Here is a 20,049-nt window from a genome sequence, read left to right as displayed (position 1 = left end):
TCCCTCCTTCCCTGCTCCCTCCCTCCCTCCCTCCCTCCCTCCCTCTGCCTCTTGTGTTCAGGTGTTGGCCAGTTCTAAACTGGGATATATCTGTGAATCCCAAAACCAAATGTATCTTACTTCCCAATCAAATCTGGTTATAACATTTATTATTTAATTAGTTATCTTGAAAAATAGAGAAAGGTATATTGTGTTCTAATATCATTATATTCTTTCTAGTAATGAGAATCAAGACTGCTGAGAAGTCCTAATCTATAAACCTTCTATCAGGGAGAGTGACTCATAACAGTGAAATAATGATCTGTTTAAGTAGGTGACTGCTATTCAGAATGAGGGTGTGGGTTTTGATGACTTTTAATAGAAAATCAAGGAAGGAAAATTACATTCTTCAACCTCTTAAAGTTACAGAAAGGCATTATTTTTACAAATAACTTGTCTCTTAAAGAACAATTCTGAAGAGAGCTGTTTGCACTCAAGGCTGTCTAGAAAATGAACAATTGTCCTCTCCTTTTAAAGATAATCACTTATTGACTTCCTTATTAAAAACAGAAAAGGGACTGGATTTTTTAATTGAAATCAGATTACAGTATTTTTTGGCATTTTCCAGACAGAAAATAGAAAAAGACAAGGGACCTTCTTATAGTTATTTCTTTTAAATTGCTGGGTGTGGAGCTAGAAAAGCCACCAACCATCATTTAATGTTCTTTTCAAAAATGATTATGAGTAAAGATCTGTATGTACTCAGGTTCAATGGCAGCCAGACCTAGCTCTGTGCTTCTTTCAACCTCTAAGAAATAACTAGGGTGCTTACCAGCCTGGCTCAGTGGTCTGGTGTCCCAGCTGCTCTGGAGGCTGAGGCAGGAGGATCACAATTCCCAGGTCAGCAAGATTCTGGGTCAAAATAGAATTTTACAAATGGACTGGACACATAGCTCAGTGGTAGAGTGTTTGCCTATGTGTGTGAGGCCCTGGGTTATATCTGTAGCAACACACACACACACACACACACACACATACACACCTCAAAAAAAGAAAGAAAGAAAGAAAAAGAGTCCATAGAAGAGAATGTAGAGTTCGAGAGTTCTGCCCTACTTACTTTCAACCTCTGAGGAGATTGTGTTAGCTCCCTCAATGTTGGTCCTAGAGTAAGCAGAAGATTTATGATTTATTTTGTCACCTTTATCAACTTTATGTTTCTATAACGTAGGATCAGAACGAACGGAGTTATCGTATAGTCCGGACAGCTGCCAGGAACACGGACATCAAAGGCCTGAACCCCCTGACTTCCTATGTCTTCCATGTGCGGGCCCGGACGGCAGCTGGCTATGGGGACTTCAGTGAGCCCTTGGAGGTCACAACCAACACAGGTAACATGGACCCCTGATTCCAGTCCCTCGGAGATTTTTTCTGTACAGGGCCAATTCCACCAACATGAAACCTAAGGAGCCGTACTTGATTTTTGGTTAGGCAGACGTTTTGTTGTAATGAATGCTGCATGAAATAAGATGGCCCATGTCTGTCACTTAGAAACCCCATGCTGTTGAGGGAAGGACACTTTTTATAATACTGTCTGATGTGTCTTTTCATGTGAATGAAAAGTGTTGCCAATTTTCCTCTTGTTCTGAGCCTTCTATAAACCATGAAAAATGGGGTTGATTATTAAACTGACTAATTAAGGGTTGCATGTCTATCTTCCATTAAGACAAGGAATTTTTTTTTCCATGAGAAAATGGAAGAAGGGGCCAAAAATGCTTTTTTTTCCCTTACCTATTTCTAGGAGTTTGTTAAAACCTAGTCAGATGAGTTCTGTGTGTATGTGTGTTTTAAAGCCTTTTTACACAAACATATCAAATGTTTCACATTGTCAGTTGAATCCACTGGTTGGTTGAATCAAAAGTTTACCCAGGAGCCTATCCACACTAGCAGCTGCATAAGACATTTCTACCCCCTTAATTAAGAAACCAAAATTGGATCTATTTGAGAAAGAGATGGTATAGCAGAATTTTCAACATCAGTTATAGAAAATAGTTTTATTAACAAACAATTGAATAAAATAAGAATGTAAAAAAGCAGAAGTGAAAGTGGAATTGAATCTGAAGGGAATTGATGCCATTGAGATCATCCAGGGAAGCTACCAGAAAGAAGGGGCTTAGACCTGGGCAGTAATAGTCAAGCTTTTCATAGCTGTAAGGAAGGAAGGGCATTCAAAACCATTTGTTCTTTCTGAAATTTCCAAATGTCCAATGCATTTGGTCATTACGTCAGAGCAAGGATAATGTTAGAAAGGAAAAAGAAGACAGGAAAAAAAAAATCCTGCATTGGCCAGGAGATTTAATAAGAGTCTTCTGTTTAAGTTTGACATACAGTGATTTAAAAAAAAAGGGGTCCTTATATTCACTAAGGCTTGGAAAATCCTGTTCCAAGTGTATTTAGCAAAGGCTGTAGACTCCAGAAAGATTCAGACAGTTCAATATTCTGGCCCAATCAGAAGTTCCACCCCATAGCACCTTCGCCAGGTCACCTCCTGTCACTGTCATTGCAGTGCCTTCCCGGATCATTGGTGATGGAGCCAACTCCACTGTCCTGCTGGTGTCCGTCTCCGGCAGCGTGGTGCTGGTGGTCATTCTCATTGCAGCTTTTGTCATCAGTAGGAGGTAAGCTCTGAAGCCACCCCCACTTTCTCTGTTTTATGACGAAACGTTTTGTCTCCTCCACACCAAGCCAAGGCCTTTGATTGGCATCATAAACAGGGCATCCGCATGCCAAGCTCCTTCCTTGTTGCTTTGATCTTCCCACATCCCGACTGTGGCTAATGGCAGTAACTGGGTGGCAGCCCTCTCTGCTGAGTGTCCCACAAAGACACAACTAATTCCAGGAAACCAAGCTGAAAAGCAAGTCAACAGGCGATCCGCAGACACTTTCAGCTATGGGTGTTACATTTATCTCTCTGCTCAGCCTAGATCTACAGCCAAAGGGAAATGAAACTATAAGAGAAAGCGTGGCCCCAAAGTTGAGCTACGTCATTTGCCAGCTGTATTTCTTCACCTGTTCAAACTTTCATTTCTCACTTTTAAAAGAAATGATCATTATCTGCTTCCAAATATTATTAACAAGAGGAATTTGATAGGCATCAGAGATACCGCATATAGTAGGTGCTTCAACATGATGTTGGTTAAAATGACAGTAACTGAAGCAAAGAAATGAATACTACACTGTCATATCCCTGTGGGAAAGGTTGTCAGTATTCTTAGAAAGTATTCGTGGATTACATGGTGGGCATGACATTGCCCTTGAAAGGAATCTCAAAAAGCAGATCATTTATACTCGGTGTGCTTGTAGTCTGACTCAGTGCTAGCAGTGGCTATTGAACCAGTCTTGTCATCCATCTAACTTACTCAGAACTTGCCAGATGCTCCAAGGGGTACAGCTGCTCATCATCAATAAGTGTCCCGTGTCTAGGCCTTTTTGTCCTTCATGTATGAGAATCTACCTCTTATTTCACCTTTACCTCCTTACACCATCAACAGTTTCACAAGGTGTCAGAATGATCCTTTCAAATAACAGCTTTTCCTGTTATAGAAGAGGAAAGTGATAGAAGACAGGTGAATTGCTGGTCTAGGAACACTGCATTACTATACTCGTAGCTAGAGCTACTATGTCCCCAATAGTCGTGCTTAGCTCTCAGGCCAACATTTGTTGTACTGTCCCTCCCTAGCTGTGGATGATCTCACTAATGTCACAACATTGCCTGTAGCTGTTTCCACTGCCTGGGCAAGCCACCCTGCTTTTGCTTTGCTCTGACGTACATTATAATCAGGGTGATGACCACATATGTTAGTTTCTCTGGATGGCCCCAGTTTTCACATACATTTCATAACACCATGCCCTCACCCTCACTCTCCACAAGTCCTAGTTTGGAGAAAACAATTCGTTCCCTCTAGTAATAACACAGTATGGAACGACGTCACATTTGGTACTGACATCTACATTTGTCACTAAATTCATTCCTTTTGGTGCAAAATCTTTAAGTAGGTGTCTGATTCAGAGCAGTGAGTTCCATCTCCAAGAAGTTAAGTTGCAGGAGCCAATCAAAATGAGCCTTTTCTTGTCAGGCATGGTGGTGCACGCCTATAATCCCAGTGGTTCTGGAGGCTGAGACAGGAAAATGGCAAGTTCAAAGTCTCAGAAGTGGTGAGGCGCTAAGCAACTCAGTGAGACCCTGTCTCTAAATAAAATACAAAATAGGGCTGGGGATGTGGCCCAGTGGTTGAGTGCCCCTGTGTTCAAGCCCCAATACTCTACCCCACCAAATAAAAGATGAGCCTTTTCTTTGTCCACTGCCATTTGATTCCGGATGTCCATGTGTCATGCGTGTAATGCATGGGAAACTGTACGCATTGATATGCACCCTTTCAATTGTGGGGAACCGACTGGGATGAGGAGTGTCTAGAAATTGCATGGACTTTTATTTTTCATTATTACATATTTCTGCAATTTCTTTCTGAAATTATTACAATGTTTAATTTTTAACAATCTTTGTTAGATATTAAAAATGTTTTGAAGTATGGAAATAGGGAACATAGTATTAATTACCTCCACCTCAAAATAAAAATAATATCTGAAGTCCAGCATTATGTAATGCTCAGAACCATGTGAGGAAGTGGGTCTTATCTTTTGTCCTGACCATTTCTTAAGATTTTGGTTTGAAACATTCTGTGGTCATGATTCAATTTTCCTTTAGATTCCTTTTCCTTTTCCTTTTTCATTTAAGTGGCCCTAAATACAGAGTCAAACTGGAGTTTTACAAATAAGCCACCTCATTCTTAAGTTTTTCCTGGACGTTCTGGTTAACATATTGGCTTTGATGAAAAGAAAGAAAAAAACATATGAAAAGGTAATGCAGGGAGACAAGATTATTAAAAGCCATGGCTATAGAAAATAGCATCCTCAAGCTTGATGACTTAATTCCCTTTCTGCTTTTATTGATCACTTTATTACATAAGGCAGGATTGATAGCAGGATGCATCGGATTTCCAATTATGAGCCTTCCCCCCTTAGAGAATTGAGCCTGTCGAGTTACCTAGCGATGATTCCTGTCCCTTCTCCCCCATTAAAAAAAAAAATGTCACTTCCCAAGGCTGATAAACACTGCTTGGTGATTGGTCCTCAATGGATCACTTTTTAGAAAATGAAATGTCAACCCCTTGCCCTCATATTGATTATTCTTTAGTGCTGGCCATAAAGCTGTCATGGGAAGGGCTGCCTGGAGCCAGGTAGCTGACAGGCTTGCAGCAGCCGATGCTCACTCAGCCAGTTCTCTCCCCGCACAGGTTGTCTGCTCTCTTATCTTGGACTACAAATGTTTAAATGGGATAAGAACAGGTGAACAGAAAGGAGACAGGTACTATGAACAAAAGTCAGGCCCAGGCTCTCAGCAAAATACCAATAAAAGGTAGTAAATGGTACCTCCGAAATAATCTTGCCAGACTTCATCCAGCAGTACAGGAAAGCAACAGATCAAACGTCCTTGCCTGAAAAATTGCAGTTCTGTCCTTTTTCTAGTGGGACTGCCTCTTGCTTCTTAGAGTCACGGGATGTTGATGGCAGAAAGGCTGCTAGAAACAGAGCCCTTAAAGGAGTCCCCTTGAACTGGATCCCACACTACTGATGGCCTATGAGATTTTGTAAGAAAGTAGATAGAAAGGAGTTACCTGGTGAGAAAAGCCTCAGTTCTTCTGATGACCTCAAGGAGAAAACCGTGTTTGTTGTAATTCATTATTAAAAGGAAATAGCTTCAGGTTCACATGTAGCTTCTTGCTGGATTTTCTTTTTTAATAGCAATTGATTTTTCTATGTTGTTTTCAATTTATGCTGAGCAGTCTGAGTTTAAGGATTAACCAGAATAATCTCCCATTTTTACTTTAATTCAAATGATCTACTTATTTTTTCAGCCACTTCAATGTGTAAGCATTTAGGGATCTCAGTGAAAGACTTAAACTACTAAATTTATGAACTTTATTTGAAACAAGATTTTATAAAGTTGATCTGTATATGTTTTTACCACTCACGATATGTTAAATAAATCAGTTTACATTTGTATAGGCATCATTGATTCGTCGTGTCTACCTCAAGTTATCATGTCAGACTGCTGTTAGACTTTCAGAGTACATAATCAAATCTGCTGTGTAGGTTGTTTTAGGTGCAAAAATGAGATGCTGACCCTCGAAATTTTATCTTAAGGGACTGGAGATGTAGCTCAGTGGTAGAATGCTTTTCCGGCACTATAGGGGTGGGGGGGGGTGGAATTGTATCTTAATCCAAGGCTCCATTTCCCTATTTACATATTTTAACTTTGTGGTCTCCACAATGTAACCACTTTTCAAAACTTGTTTTGTAAAGTGTTTTTTAAAGGGACTGTTAACAATACCATCATAAAGTCCTAAGTGCCAGGGCTAAGGACTGGATCAGTGTTGAATTTCTCTGACAAACCCATTCCTTTATATTAATGATACAAACTAGTAATAATTCAGATTGTTTCAGGCTAGTCTGTTTTCCTCAACAATATTTTATTGTTCAAACATGAGAAACAATTTTAAGAAAGAACTGGAACACAAGAAGAGATCTGTTTTTTTTTTTTTTTTTAAGGGGAAATTTGGTGGTCAGGGGGAAGTATTACCTGATAACTGCTTTTCTTAGCAACGTTTTAATGATGACTTTCCATTTATGTTAGGGTTATAAAATACCTCTTCTACCTGAATTAAAGAAAAAGAAATGAATTGATTTTAGGGAAAAAATGCAAAAAAAAAAAAAAGCAAATTTAAAAAAGAAGAAAGAAAGAATTAAATAAAATAGCTATGGCAATATACATATATATGTATATCTACATATATACAAATATGTATATATATATCACATATATAAATTAGGAACTGGGAATTTGCAATCTGTGAATTAATGTACAAGTCTAATGCACAATATAAAGTTCAAATTTGCAAGTTAGCTTTGTCTTCTAGAATGTTAAGATCTTTCCATTTTGGAGCTAACGGTACATGTAATGCAAAAACAGTTTCCATTTAGCCTGTATCTTCCTTGCACCCTAATTTTCTCCTCTGCAATATTATGATCACATAAGAATGAATACATTTAAATGTTAGCCTAAATCGACTGATGAAATCATGTAAATTCACACAATTAGGGGGCAGATGGTACCTCAGAACATTTCTAAACAACTTGCCTGCAATAGTACGGTTTGATTCCAACTATTTCAAAATGTTGCTCACAAAGAACATTCAGACACCATTCGGTGCAAGCACAATGACAGCTTAAGGAAGGGGAAGAAGAGGAATCGAGTCTATGAATCTTCATGGCAATGCTGGGGAGCCCTTCGAAGGGTCCCACCTGGAGTTCTGCTTATTGCATTGCTTTATCTCCCTTAATCTGCACTTTAGCTGAATAAATTACTTACCTTTTACTAATTAGTTTTGGAACAGTGAACCACATCAATCAAATCTGTCCACTTGATGGGGAAAGTTAGTATTTTAATAAAAGCAGGGTTTATGCGGTAGGGCCCCTGCCACGCTCCCCTCCTCTATTCTGTTGGGTGTATTGAATAGTCAAGGTGCCAGAATCAACACATGCCCCCCCCCCCCAGGGCTCATGCTGTTCCTCCACAATGTGGGCTAATACCCTTATTACCGTGTCCCTTTGACTGCAGGGAGGGCCCAGTCCCTCTTTCAAAGCTTCACCTGCAGAGCAAGCCCTTTTCTGTAACTCCTGCTGTTGAAAGGTTCCATGTTTCCTTCTGGACCATTCACTAACAAGCCACTGCTCTCCTGCCCCTTTTTAATTGGCTTGCCCACATCTCCATAATTAGGAAATCTTCAACAAAGGTTTCCTCTGCCATTCAGGTGCTCCCCAGCGGACAATTTGGAGTCATCTCTTCCTTAGGCTCCTGGGCTCCTCCACGCTGGCTGACCCAGTAGTAAGCTTCAGTGGCCTTTCTTTCTTGGGGCAATAATGAGCCCCATTGTCCTGCTCTGGGCTAAGGAGAAAGGGTCATCAGGTGACAAAGGTAGGGCAGAACATAGGCATTTGGGGTTTTAAGGTATTATTAGAGAGCTAATAGGCTACAATTAGTCTCTGAACAGGAATCCTTGTGTTTCCTTTTTAGTGTTCCCTGTAGCCTGGAAGGGTCCCCTCTTCCAAATAGCCCTCCAAGTAAAGCAGTTCTTCAGAAATATACCTTCTCCACTCATTGAATTCCTCCTTGTGTGTTTGGAAGTCTGAGGAAGGGGTAGGTGGGTGGCTCTACCTTGTAATTATGTGACCCCTGCCACTTTGTATTCCTGTGGCTTTGTCCATATTAAATGAATGTGCTTGGTGTCAAACAGAAAGTCATGCTTCTGGGCAGTGTGAAGTCACTGGTTTGTGTAGATGCCAGGTTTTTGACTAATTCACTGGCAATTTAATGTGGCTACTCAGGGCTGAGGGTGTAGCTCAGTGGTAGAGCACTTGCCTAGCATACCTGAGGCCCTTTATTCTGCCCTGGTCCCACGAAATAGTGGGGTGGGGGGTACTATCAAAGCTCTCTTGTTCTATACATTATTTTTTTCCTTTAAAGGAAAAAAAAATTGCATTAGCATCATAGATCTAAAATGACTTAAACAACATGCTTATGATTTTAGATAAAGCTTTTAGGAGCTCTGTTAAGATACAATCCTTCTGGCTGGCAGGACCCTGTTACCTCCTGGGGACCCAGTCATGGTGTTCTCCTGACATTAAATGTTTTAGTAATCTTTGACCTGACCCTCTTATATTTACTTTAAAAGAGGGTAAAGGAGGAGGATTTGGAGGGAACTTTAACTTTCAGAGAAAGTTGTTTGGTTTGGGGTGTTTAAACCTGTTTGTTTTCTTTGATGAAATGTAAATGGATTTACTGATGTAAAATGTACCATTGCTCATGTAAGTCTCATCAGTTGCCCTTGCAACCATATCCCCACTACAAAACATGCTGTGCAGGCATGGGCCCGATCAGGGCACTCACCAAATCCTGTACTTGCCAAGAAGGGACGTGGGTGATTCACTCACCCCCCTGGCTCTGCGTCCTCATCTGTACAATGGAACTGAGTGTGTGTCCTTCCACCTGATTCCTTTCATAGGGTTGTCATGAAGATGCAATTAAATAATACACCCTTCTAAGGCCCTTTGAAAAGTTAAATGCAAAGGAAAACACAGGCTATTATTTGGGACTGAAATATGCACTCTGTCGTTAAGAGTAGTAACTGGGGTCTCTGTTTTGCTAAGCTGGTTCCTGCTTTGCAAACAGTTAGGGGAGGAGATAATATATGTGATGAGAGCACTTTGAAAAGTTAAATGCAGTGTAAAAGTGCAAGGTATTATTATTTGCAAGAGAATCATCCACATGGAGCAACATCTGCAGGCTCTGCCGAGGTCTGGTTGCTGAGCTGGATCCTGTGTGGCTGACAATTCCAGGAGGGATGTGGGAGGAAGGCTTCCCACTGATGCCCATGTGCTGCCTTGGGCTGTCTCTCTGGCTGCTCCTCCTTACTCCTTTAGGTTCTCTGCTATTTTGGCTTCTGCTTGGTCATCCTGCCTTTCTGCCTATTCAATGTTTAGGAGTCAAGGGTATCAGATCCTGATAGGATCACACTGTGGTGTGGGGAGAGATTTCCTCACCTGGGGGCTTCAGTTTCCTCATCTGTGAGAGTCCTAACTTACCTTGTCTTTGAAATTCAAAGTCAGGATGATTATAGATCCCAATGTGAATTTTATATTTGGACAGTCATAAAATTACACGTTTTATTCACTAATATAATTTCAGGTTTAGAGAGTTACAACCAACTAATTTTCTAATTCATTTTTTAAATGTTTTAATTAGTTGTACATGACAATAGAATGCATTTATGCACTTTGATATATCAGACATAGATGGGATATAATTTCTCATTTTTCTGAGTGTACATGTTACAGAATCATATTGGTCATGTAGTCACATATATACATACAGTAATAATGTCTGTTTCATTCTACTATCTTTCTTATACCCACATCCCTTCCCCTCCCTTCCCACCACTTCCCTCTACCTAATCTAAGAAAATGCTCTTCTTCCCTAGTGTCCCTTGCCTTATTGTGAATTAGTATCCACATATTAGAAAAAATATTTGGCCTTTGGTTTTGTGGGGTTGGCTTATTTCGCTTAGCATGATATTCTCCAACTCCAGCCATTTACTGGAAAATGCTAGAATTTCACACTTATTTAAAGCAGAGTAATATTCCATTGAGTATATATACCACATTTTCTTTATCCATTCATCTATTGAGTGACACCTAGGTTGGTTCCATAGTCTAGCTATTGTGAATTGAGCTACTATAAACATGGATGTGGCTGTGTCACTATAGTATGCTGATTTAAAGTCCTTTGGGTATAAATCAAGGAGTGAGATAGCTGGGCCAAATGGTAGTTGTATTCCCAGTTTTCTGAGGAATCTCCATAATGTTTTCCACAGGGGTTGCACCAATTTGCAGTCCCACCAGCAATGTATGAATGTACCTTTTTCACCACATACTCACCAACATTTATTATTGCCTGTATTCTTGATGATTGCCTTTCTGATAGGAGTGAGATGAAATCTTAGAGTAGTAGTTTTGATTTGCATTTCTCTAATTGCTAGAGATGTTGAGCACTTTTTCCTATATTTTTTGATCAATTGTATTTCTTCTTCTGTGAAGTGTCTGTTCAGTTTCTTAGCCCATTTATTGATTGGGTTATTGGTTTTTTGGTGTTAAGTTTTTCGAGTTCTTTATATATCCTAAAGATTAATGCTTTATTGGAGGTGCATGTGGTAAAGATTTTTCTCCCAATCTGTAGGCTCTTTCCTCATATTATTAATTGTTTGCTTTGCTGAGAAGAGGATTTCCAATTCTTTTATATATAAAAGAATTATATTGATATATATTCTCCTGACTCAATTTTTACATATAATGAAGACTTGCTTAACAAGAGCAAGACTCTAGGTTTAATTCCCAGCACTGCAAAAAATTCTTTATACATATATATAACTTAATATTATAGATTTTTGATTCCCAAGAATTGTGTTAATTTCCCAGTTCATGTAAATGATACATACAATCCTGATTCAAGATTTAATGAATCATTTTCAAGAAGAGAATTAGCAAAGCAAATAAAAACTTTCCATTTTAATCTTGTTAGTTTTCTACAAAATCTTACAAATTGTAGTCCCGTGGAAAGTAAATATTTACTTCTTAAATTTTCAAAATAATTATTATTTTCATTAATAATTTAGGGATTTATATGTGGCAGCTAAACTGAGTCACCATATTGTTTGAGAGTATAATATGATGTGAAGTTCTTGTGGTAGTGGCTATCCTGGTTACAACAACAAGACTTATTATATTACTTGTTATATACTGAACGTTATTGCCTTTTGATTCATGGAGAATTGCCTATGACAGTTTATTTCAATCAAGAATACAGAAATATGACCTTATTTTCAATAAGACAAATTTCCTCTGAGAGTTTGAAATTTTTATAATCTTAAAATGCTTGGTTTATGTTTAAGAACCACGACTACATCCAGGTGACAAATGGTTACCTCATTTTTCCATGTCTCCTAAGTCTCAGCTTTCTCATCTGTGAAATGTGCATCACATATCTGCCCGATTCACAGCGAAACCCATCTTATGGCTTTTGCTATAGCTTTTGTGTTGGAGGGAAATAATTTTCTTATTTTAACAATTTTTTGATAGACGGAGTAAATACAGCAAAGCGAAACAAGAAGCAGATGAAGAAAAACATTTGAACCAAGGTACAAAACATTAGGTTAAAAGAATTGTGTTTCTAGAGCATGTGTCATGTTTTCTAGTTTAGAAAATGTCTAGATAAAACTAATATGGCCATTAGTGATTATATAATGTATTCCTTATCCAAATAATACACTTTAAGGATATTAAACTGAAGTAGGTAATCCAGGACGATTTCAAGTGAAATGAAAGACACAGTCAATGTGGAGAAGTTCCTTCAGAATCTTCTTTATCCTTATCTTAGCCTGAAAAAAAAATGTCAGTCAAGGTAGCATATTTTTGTAGCTTGGTGCAAGATTAAAATGGCTAATTTTTTCTTTTACCAGCTAAAAATTGGGGGAGGGCCAGTAAAAGTTTAAGAAATTGAACAGTAATTACTACTTCCCCCCACAAATGGCAGTATGTGATGTGAAATCAGTGACCCTCATCAATTGTTGAGTGGATTCTAGGTGTTTTGATGTTCCAAATGGAGTCAAAGAATAAATTGAAAAAAGAGACTCCAGAATGACCTTGACAGCAGCAGTGGTTGACCTCTCCAGGAGCAGGTTGCAGTGGGACCCTGTGAGATGTTGACAGTGGGCTGTGGCTGCCCTGTTCACCTGTCGCCACAAGTGCAATCGAATATCGTAGACCATGTGAATGAGGAAGTGAATTTTAAATCTAATTTAAACCCATTTACATTTTCATATCCATGGGTGGCTCATCACTAACAGAAATGAGTACCAGGAGGTAGGCGAAAGAGAGCAGCTTGAGATTTTTTTCTAGGAAGATTTTCTGACTAGAGTCTGAAAGCAACAAAGGATATGGGGTATCTGACAACTTGTTATCTGCCCACCTTGTTTTGTTTTTAAAACTATACTGTTTAGTTTTGTCGTCATACCTACCATGTTCATAAACAAAAACGATATACTAAAAAGAGGTAGTGCCAGGTGTGGTGGTGCACACCTGCAATCCCACTGGGAGGAATCCCAGGGAGGCAGGAGAACAGCAAGTTGGACACCAACCTGGACAACTTACAGAGACCCTGTCTCAAAATGAGAAAATAAATAAATAAGTAAAGAGGGCTGAGAAAGTAGTTCCATGGTAAAGAATCCGGGTTCAACTCTAGTACCCCCCCCCCACATACATACACATACAAGAGAAGTAGCAAGAAAATGCCAATATGTAGATTATTCATATTAGTGGATGCAGAGACAAGGGAAAAGATGGACAAGGTTGGAAAATCAAAGAGATTGGGCTGACTGGTGGCCCACACAATCACAGGGCCCCAAGGAACTCCAGTGAATACAGGTGCAAATGTCACTGGAAACTCTCGGTGATGCCTGTCCCCAGCGTTTCTCAGAGCTCATGCTCTGAGTTTCATTTGTGTGCAGCGTGGCTGGATTGCACTTCCTGGCATCTAATCCATTCACAATTAGGTCTCCATGGTTATCTCCAGCTGAAGCTTCCAGGTGAACATCAATATCTTTGTTTATTACACCTTTTTTCCAAAATAGAAAGAAAGTATAGGTTCAATAGAGTCAGTATATTCTCAAGTCAACTAGTAGATTTGCTCTTTTTGTCTATATAAACCAAGTCTATGTTCATTAACTAGAGGTCACGAATTTAACAGGTTGACAGTAGGCGAAATGTGACACTGTGGACAGGCCCAGCTGAAAAAGAAAGTCCCTATTTTCTTGCTAAGGGACATTAACTGAAAGTAGGTCTTGGACTTAGTGCAAGGACAGAGGAGCCACGAGCCTGGATAGGCTAACAATATTCAGCTAACACATTCCAAATTTCCTCCTAGAGACCATATTTTCCTCTGTGGGATGTGTTGTTTTTAAATTCTTGTCCTTGAAGTGGGAAGACATTCCAGGAAGTCAGTAGAGCTTCAGGGTCTTAAATAGCTAACAAGTCTTTGTCTACCCACTAACGAAAATCAGAGCAAGAAGTTAAAGTTTCTGTACATGCAAGACCACACAGCTAACCTGGCTTTTCCTACATTAAAGATTTTAGATCCAGACTACTTATGTTTATTAGTCATTCCTGAACTGTGTTCAGCCAACTTATTCCGTGCTCCTTACTTAGGTGTTAGGACTTACGTGGATCCCTTTACATATGAAGACCCCAACCAGGCAGTTCGAGAATTTGCCAAAGAAATTGACGCATCCTGCATTAAGATTGAAAAAGTTATAGGAGTTGGTAAGTCTGATTATCTAATAAGTCTATTTTCTTGGTGGATGTTAAATATATGTATGTGGCTTATATAAATGGATGCACGTGTATGAGTGTATTGTATGCACATTCATATATGTAAACATTGGTGCATACAAAATTTCCTTATATGAAGTATAAGATGTGTTGTGCAATGAAAAACTCTGGCACAGATTTCAATATATTCCCAGGATTAAATTAATAAGCATATGAGATCTGAAGTCAGATCGATGGCATTCAAAATGTTCACTCCACTTCTTACCAACTATAAGACTTTGGCCAGTTGTTTTCATTAAGTCTTAGTTTTCCCTGAAAAAAAAAAAAAAAACGGAGCTAATAATAGCAACGACTTCTGAGTTTTGGGGAGGAGTAAGTGAAATCATTTATGTAATACGTATGCACAATGCTGTCATGTAATAGGCATGCAATGGATGTCAACTATTCCTCTTTCATCTTAAATGCATTTCCAGTCCGTCATTGTAGAACCCTTTTCTCTTCCTAAGGTGAGTTTGGTGAAGTCTGCAGTGGTCGTCTCAAAGTGCCTGGCAAGAGAGAGATCTGTGTGGCCATCAAGACGCTGAAAGCTGGGTATACAGACAAACAGAGGAGAGACTTCCTGAGCGAGGCCAGCATCATGGGACAATTTGACCACCCAAACATAATTCACCTGGAAGGCGTCGTCACCAAATGTACGTGGGTCATTCCTGTCACAAAGCCGAGTCCGAAGTTACTGGGAAATTAAACACACATTTTCTTTCTAGGGAAATGACAGATGGTGCAGACCCACTGATTGCTAATAGGAGGAAATCAGTGCAGGACAAGTCATTAATCTTGTAGTCAGCTCTCAATGAGTCTACGATTTTGGCTGATACCCTATCTCCAAGGCAGCCTGCGTGAGATTTTTAGGGAAATTAATATTGCATATTTTTGGTACGCCAAGTCATCTTTCAAATCTTTACTAGACCAAACTGATTGTCACAGGGTAGGCACAAGCAGATGGTGAGCAAAATAAATTTTAAGTACTTTTCATATAAAGCACAACAAAACCTCCACACACCTTGCACTGGAAGCTTCTGTTCCAGATGCAGGGAGTGAATCTTGGGACTCTTCATTATATCAGGGGATTTGCTTGTCTGCACTGCCTGATTTATGGCTCTTGCTGTTCAGCACCTATTTAAAGTAACACCTGGTTGAACCTTCCCTTTTTAGTCCATTAGCATTCGCTGAGCCTGTGAACCATGCTTCAGTTAAAATGCAACCCAGCTCGACAGATGTAAGGCTGGCTGAGGCCAACTTATGAAGGGTCCCACCAACTGTGCAGCTCAAGCGGTTACCGTCTGAGGTGGCTCTGTTCCAGGAGCTACGGTACCTGCTGCAGTTAGTGTAAGTCAAGGACCTTGCAGGTCTTGGCTCTGTCTTCAGTGAGACCTGTGTTTCTCTTATTGATTCAAGGTGTGTGTGGAAAGCTTGTCAATCAGCAAGTGCAGAGAAGTGAGAATATGGCTACTCTGGTAGGTGAAGTGGGGATGAGGGGGGTTTCAGAGCAAATGGAGATGTTAGGTCTGGGACAGACTGGTAGTGGGATCCAAGGAACAAAGTCTTTAGGAAGAGGAAATGAGGAGACCACTAAAGAGTGAAAATATGCACCAATTCTGAGGTTCTCAGATTTAAACCTACCTGAGGTTTTTCTGGAAGGTTCACTGAAATGGTTTCCTGGGCCTTGTCCCAAAAAGTTTGCTTCAGCAGCAGGAGTTTGGCAGGTCCAAGGGATCCCACTGTGCGAACCATTGGCCTAATGGATGAAAGACTTGCCTCTGAGTTCTATGGCTAGTAAACAGGTGACCTTGACTGGCCGCTCTGTCTTTTTCTTTCAGTTTCTTCATCTGTAAAACGGAGATTAAAAATAGAACTTGCCTTATGAATTTATTTTGCAATAAAATGAAATATTTAGAGTGGTTAACATAATAGCAGATTTTTTATTTTATTTTTTTAAAAAACAGACCTCTTTAGTGTTATTCAGTAGTGCTATTATGTCTTAAGGAGTCCATCTTCCCTCATCTTCAAAATCCTTCCAAAAAGGAAACTAAGAAGATATAATTTTCTGCCTAAGGTGAAGACTATAATTAGCATAGAATAGCTCTATTTGCTTTTTAAGATTAGTTTTACAGACAGGATATTTTTCTGTTGCCTGTGGCCTTCAGGGCTGCCTCGAGCCCCTCACTACTTTAATTAAAAGATAACATTCCTGTTTAAATACTTCTGCAGGTCCATTTTCTCAAAAGGAGGCTCTGTTCAGCTTAGGCTGTTTTTCCTGCCGCAGACAGTGATTTTCATAGCACCTCTGCAGAGAAGAGAAGGAACAGGGAATCTTTGTATTAAAGTCCCACCGCGCCTCTAAAACCCGTAGCTATTACAGCTGTAACTGTTATAAACGACTGGATGTATTTGCATAATGCAGTTGTCACTGAATTAAAATGATTTAAAATTTCTACCGGAGAAGCTGTCCTGATCCCTCCCGTCTCCCCTCCCCCCTGCCTCCCTGCCTGTTGCAGGGAAGGAAGTCACCTCCATCCATGAGCCCAGCCTGGGTCCACTTTATAAGCCCTTCTGCTTATGGCGACATTCATCTTTATTCCTCTTGCAGAACTCGTAAAGGTTCTGATAAATGGATACTTTTAGTGAACAGAAAAAGGAATGCAGAGAAATGGTGAAGATTGTGCCAGAAATCAGACCAGGGAGGTGTGAGGGTGGGATAGAAGAGTGTGATTTCATTACAAGCAGTTACTTGAGGAACTTTCTAAATTGACAGGAGGACCATAAATTCTCCCCACTACTCCCTCTCTGTTGGATCTTCTACTCTTCTCCAAAGCTCCAGAGAAATCTGGTGAAATGAAAGTAGGTGTTATACATGGCCCAAAGAGTCGCCCTTTTCTCATTAGTTGACAAAGTGTCCTTTGATTGAGGCAGGTTAATTAAAACTCACTTAGATGCATTTGTTCTGTACAGAGTCTGGTCCCTGATGGAGAGGGTAAATGTGTCCAAGGACTAAGAGCTTCCTACTTACATTGATGGAGGGTGGGAGTAAGTACCAGAACCCACCCCCTCCAGCAAAGGAGGAATCTGGAAGAGTTCTTATTCGTCTTTTGGTCTGCACCAAGATTCCTACTTGTTCTGTGGGCTTTCATTCCTTACTTGAAAACACAATCTCCACTGTGTTATTTTGTGATGCAAAAAAAAAAAAAAAATGCTTCTGAAAGATTTCTTAGACATGACAATGAAAACCATGAAGAAAACATCAGACTTAACTGAAATTTAAAAATCTGACTCCTCAAAACGTTTACTTCTGAAGTAAAGATGTTTCCCACTTCCCTATTGTAGAAATTACTGACAGCATCTTTGGGTGAAAGATTAGAATAGTTATGGGTATTCTTCTGTAGGGAAGTATCCAGACCATTTTCCCTGACTAAATGACTAAGCCCAGTCAAGGAAAACAGCAATAAATGTGAATATTTTTTATACATCAAACTGACATTTTGTTTTCATCCAAAGCAATCTTTTACGAACTCTTTCCTCTTAACTTAGTAAAAAATGGATGATTACCATTCTCCATCCCTCAACAATGCCCCGTGTACAGAAGGCATTAGATACCTTAAGTCCGCTAAAAGTAATGAAGAGACCAAAGAAAGGTTCTTAAGGTTCCTAGAAAGAGAACTATAGTAAAGTGAAAGTGCTGCTTCTCTCCACTCCCCCAGGCCTGAAACTCATTTTGATTTCTTTATGGAAGTTCTTGTTTCAGATGAAATGATTTACTAAACCTTTCCTGTGATGGTTTTGGAATTTGTTTGTTTGTTTTTTAAGATGGGAAGTTTAAGGAAGGGAAAAAAAAAAGAGCAAGTTTGTTTGTAGATAGGAAAAGAAAAGAGAAAGATGCAGACCCTGACCAATACAAGATGAGGGGAAAGCAGTTTATGTCATGCATACTTGGGTTTTAAGATGGTGTCTGAATAATGAAGCATATCCAACAAGCTACTGCCCCCTGAAACTTGGGTGTCCCTAAATGAAGAAAAACGCTTTCTCCATCCATTGCACTCTTAAGCATCACACAAGTGGCTCTTCTGGGAGCACAATAAATTAATTATCCTAAAGATTTTTTCACGTTTAAACAGGCCTGCCCATTTATCGTTTTCCCCTTTTGCTTGAGAGAACAATTATCCACTGATGTGTTCCCGAGGTACCCGAGGCCACTTTCGTTAAAGACCTTGTCAACAAGCCACCCAAAGGGTTAACCTTCCAGATGGAGTTTACACCTACTCGTCCTTTTAATATTTCATTCCTAGCTCCCCACAGCTGAGGCATAAGCTTGGCTTGTTTTAATTAAATTAGATCGCACAAGACAGGTGTCTTGGCAGTAAAATTGTGCACAGCCCATTTTTATCTCATTAACTGCAGCGCTCATCAAGGGTTTTTGTTTTTCTTTCTGAAAACTCTAGGTAAACCAGTAATGATCATAACAGAGTACATGGAGAACGGTTCCTTGGATGCATTCCTCAGGGTACGTATCTACTTTCTATTAAACCCAAGAATACTGGTATTTAGAAAAACCCCAACAGATTCCTTCTATCCATCCTGGGTGGTTGTACTCATGGACTTTTTAAAATGGAGAAATAAAGAATAATGTGATTTTTAAGGCTATTAAATAATCCATGGACAATGAAAGGAGTGTTTGATTTATTCTTGTATCATAGAGCTGCTCCAGCCATAGATTCATTACAGTTGGAAAATTTCCATCTATCAGGAAGCAAACCTTGCTTCTAGGGTACACTCTACTAGTGAATTAGTGACTTTGATCAGAAAGGCCCGGAAATAATGCTGAGTTTCATTGCATACCGGATACAGATATATATTTAAAAAAAAAAAAAACCCAAGTAATAAATGCTTGGCGAAATTAATTTCTCCTAATGCTAATGGGATTGTTCCCTGCCCCTTTCCTGTGCAGAAGAATGATGGCAGATTCACAGTCATCCAGTTGGTGGGCATGCTGCGTGGCATTGGATCCGGAATGAAGTATTTATCTGACATGAGCTATGTGCATCGTGACCTGGCTGCACGGAACATCCTGGTAAACAGCAACTTGGTCTGCAAAGTGTCTGATTTTGGCATGTCCAGAGTGCTTGAGGACGATCCAGAAGCAGCTTATACTACTAGGGTAAGGTGACTTGCCTTTCATGTTGATTAGATTGGACTTCTTGTCACACCTCGATGTTTAAGCCCGTTGTGATTTGTTTTTGTTGTTATTTTTGTTTTAAGTCCCTGCGCCCTTTTTTAAACCACATTTCTAAAAAGAAAAAAAGGAATTTTGAAGCAGACTCTGAAAAAAATGACAATTTTACAGTACCATAAACTACAAGCAAAAATGAATTCTCCTCTGAATTTTCTTGGGCAAAGTGCTAATGAACATTAAGAAAGTATCTTTAAAAATGAGCTAAATGAGAAGGAAAAATGAAGGGCGATTTATACAACAGAGCGTCAATTAGTAAAAAAAAAAAAAAAAGTCAGGAGAAAACATCCCTTGTATTTTTTTTTACACTTAAGTTGGCTCTCTTGCTTTCTTCACTTTCTTGTCTGAGATCTTCTATTTGGCTCTTTTCTGCTCTTGGAAAAGAAATCGTTTTTCTAAACAAGACAAACCAATGTTTCTAGTTGGTTGACTGCTGAATCTTAGAATACATATATATAGAACTGATAAGATGGATAACAGGGATGAGACACAGTTAAGCGTATTCAGAATACAGTTAATGGCCATGCTATCTTAATCTGAAAATCTGCATATAAAATACTAATGGAATCAACACAGAATCATAAAACAGTTATTGGCTATTAAGGCCAACACTGTTAAAATCAACGTGAGGCACTCACCAGACAATTTCCCTTTTTAACAATCACCACTTTTCCTCTGCAATTCCAAGCCTTGGGGATTTGGTTTTTGGCTAGGGTTTTTTTTTTTTTTTTTTT

General features: G+C 39.4%; 1 protein-coding gene across 1 annotated transcript in view; it reads left to right on the top strand.

Annotated features, from left to right (window-relative positions):
* The window catches only part of Epha4 (EPH receptor A4), a 136,767-nt gene that overhangs the window by 101,888 nt on the left and 14,830 nt on the right, over positions 1-20,049 (top strand). The window contains exons 7-13 of the mRNA XM_015481449.2: positions 1,208-1,367; positions 2,543-2,654; positions 11,788-11,846; positions 13,912-14,025; positions 14,541-14,726; positions 18,528-18,589; positions 19,034-19,243. Coding sequence (XP_015336935.2) covers positions 1,208-1,367; positions 2,543-2,654; positions 11,788-11,846; positions 13,912-14,025; positions 14,541-14,726; positions 18,528-18,589; positions 19,034-19,243 — 903 coding nt within the window. The remainder of the gene's footprint in view (positions 1-1,207; positions 1,368-2,542; positions 2,655-11,787; positions 11,847-13,911; positions 14,026-14,540; positions 14,727-18,527; positions 18,590-19,033; positions 19,244-20,049) is intronic.

Source organism: Marmota marmota, unplaced genomic scaffold (assembly GCF_001458135.2).
Source record: "Marmota marmota marmota unplaced genomic scaffold, marMar, whole genome shotgun sequence".
Classification (NCBI taxonomy): domain Eukaryota; kingdom Metazoa; phylum Chordata; class Mammalia; order Rodentia; family Sciuridae; genus Marmota; species Marmota marmota.
Note: the sequence above shows the minus strand (reverse complement) of the source record. Positions and strands in the feature narration are given on the sequence as shown.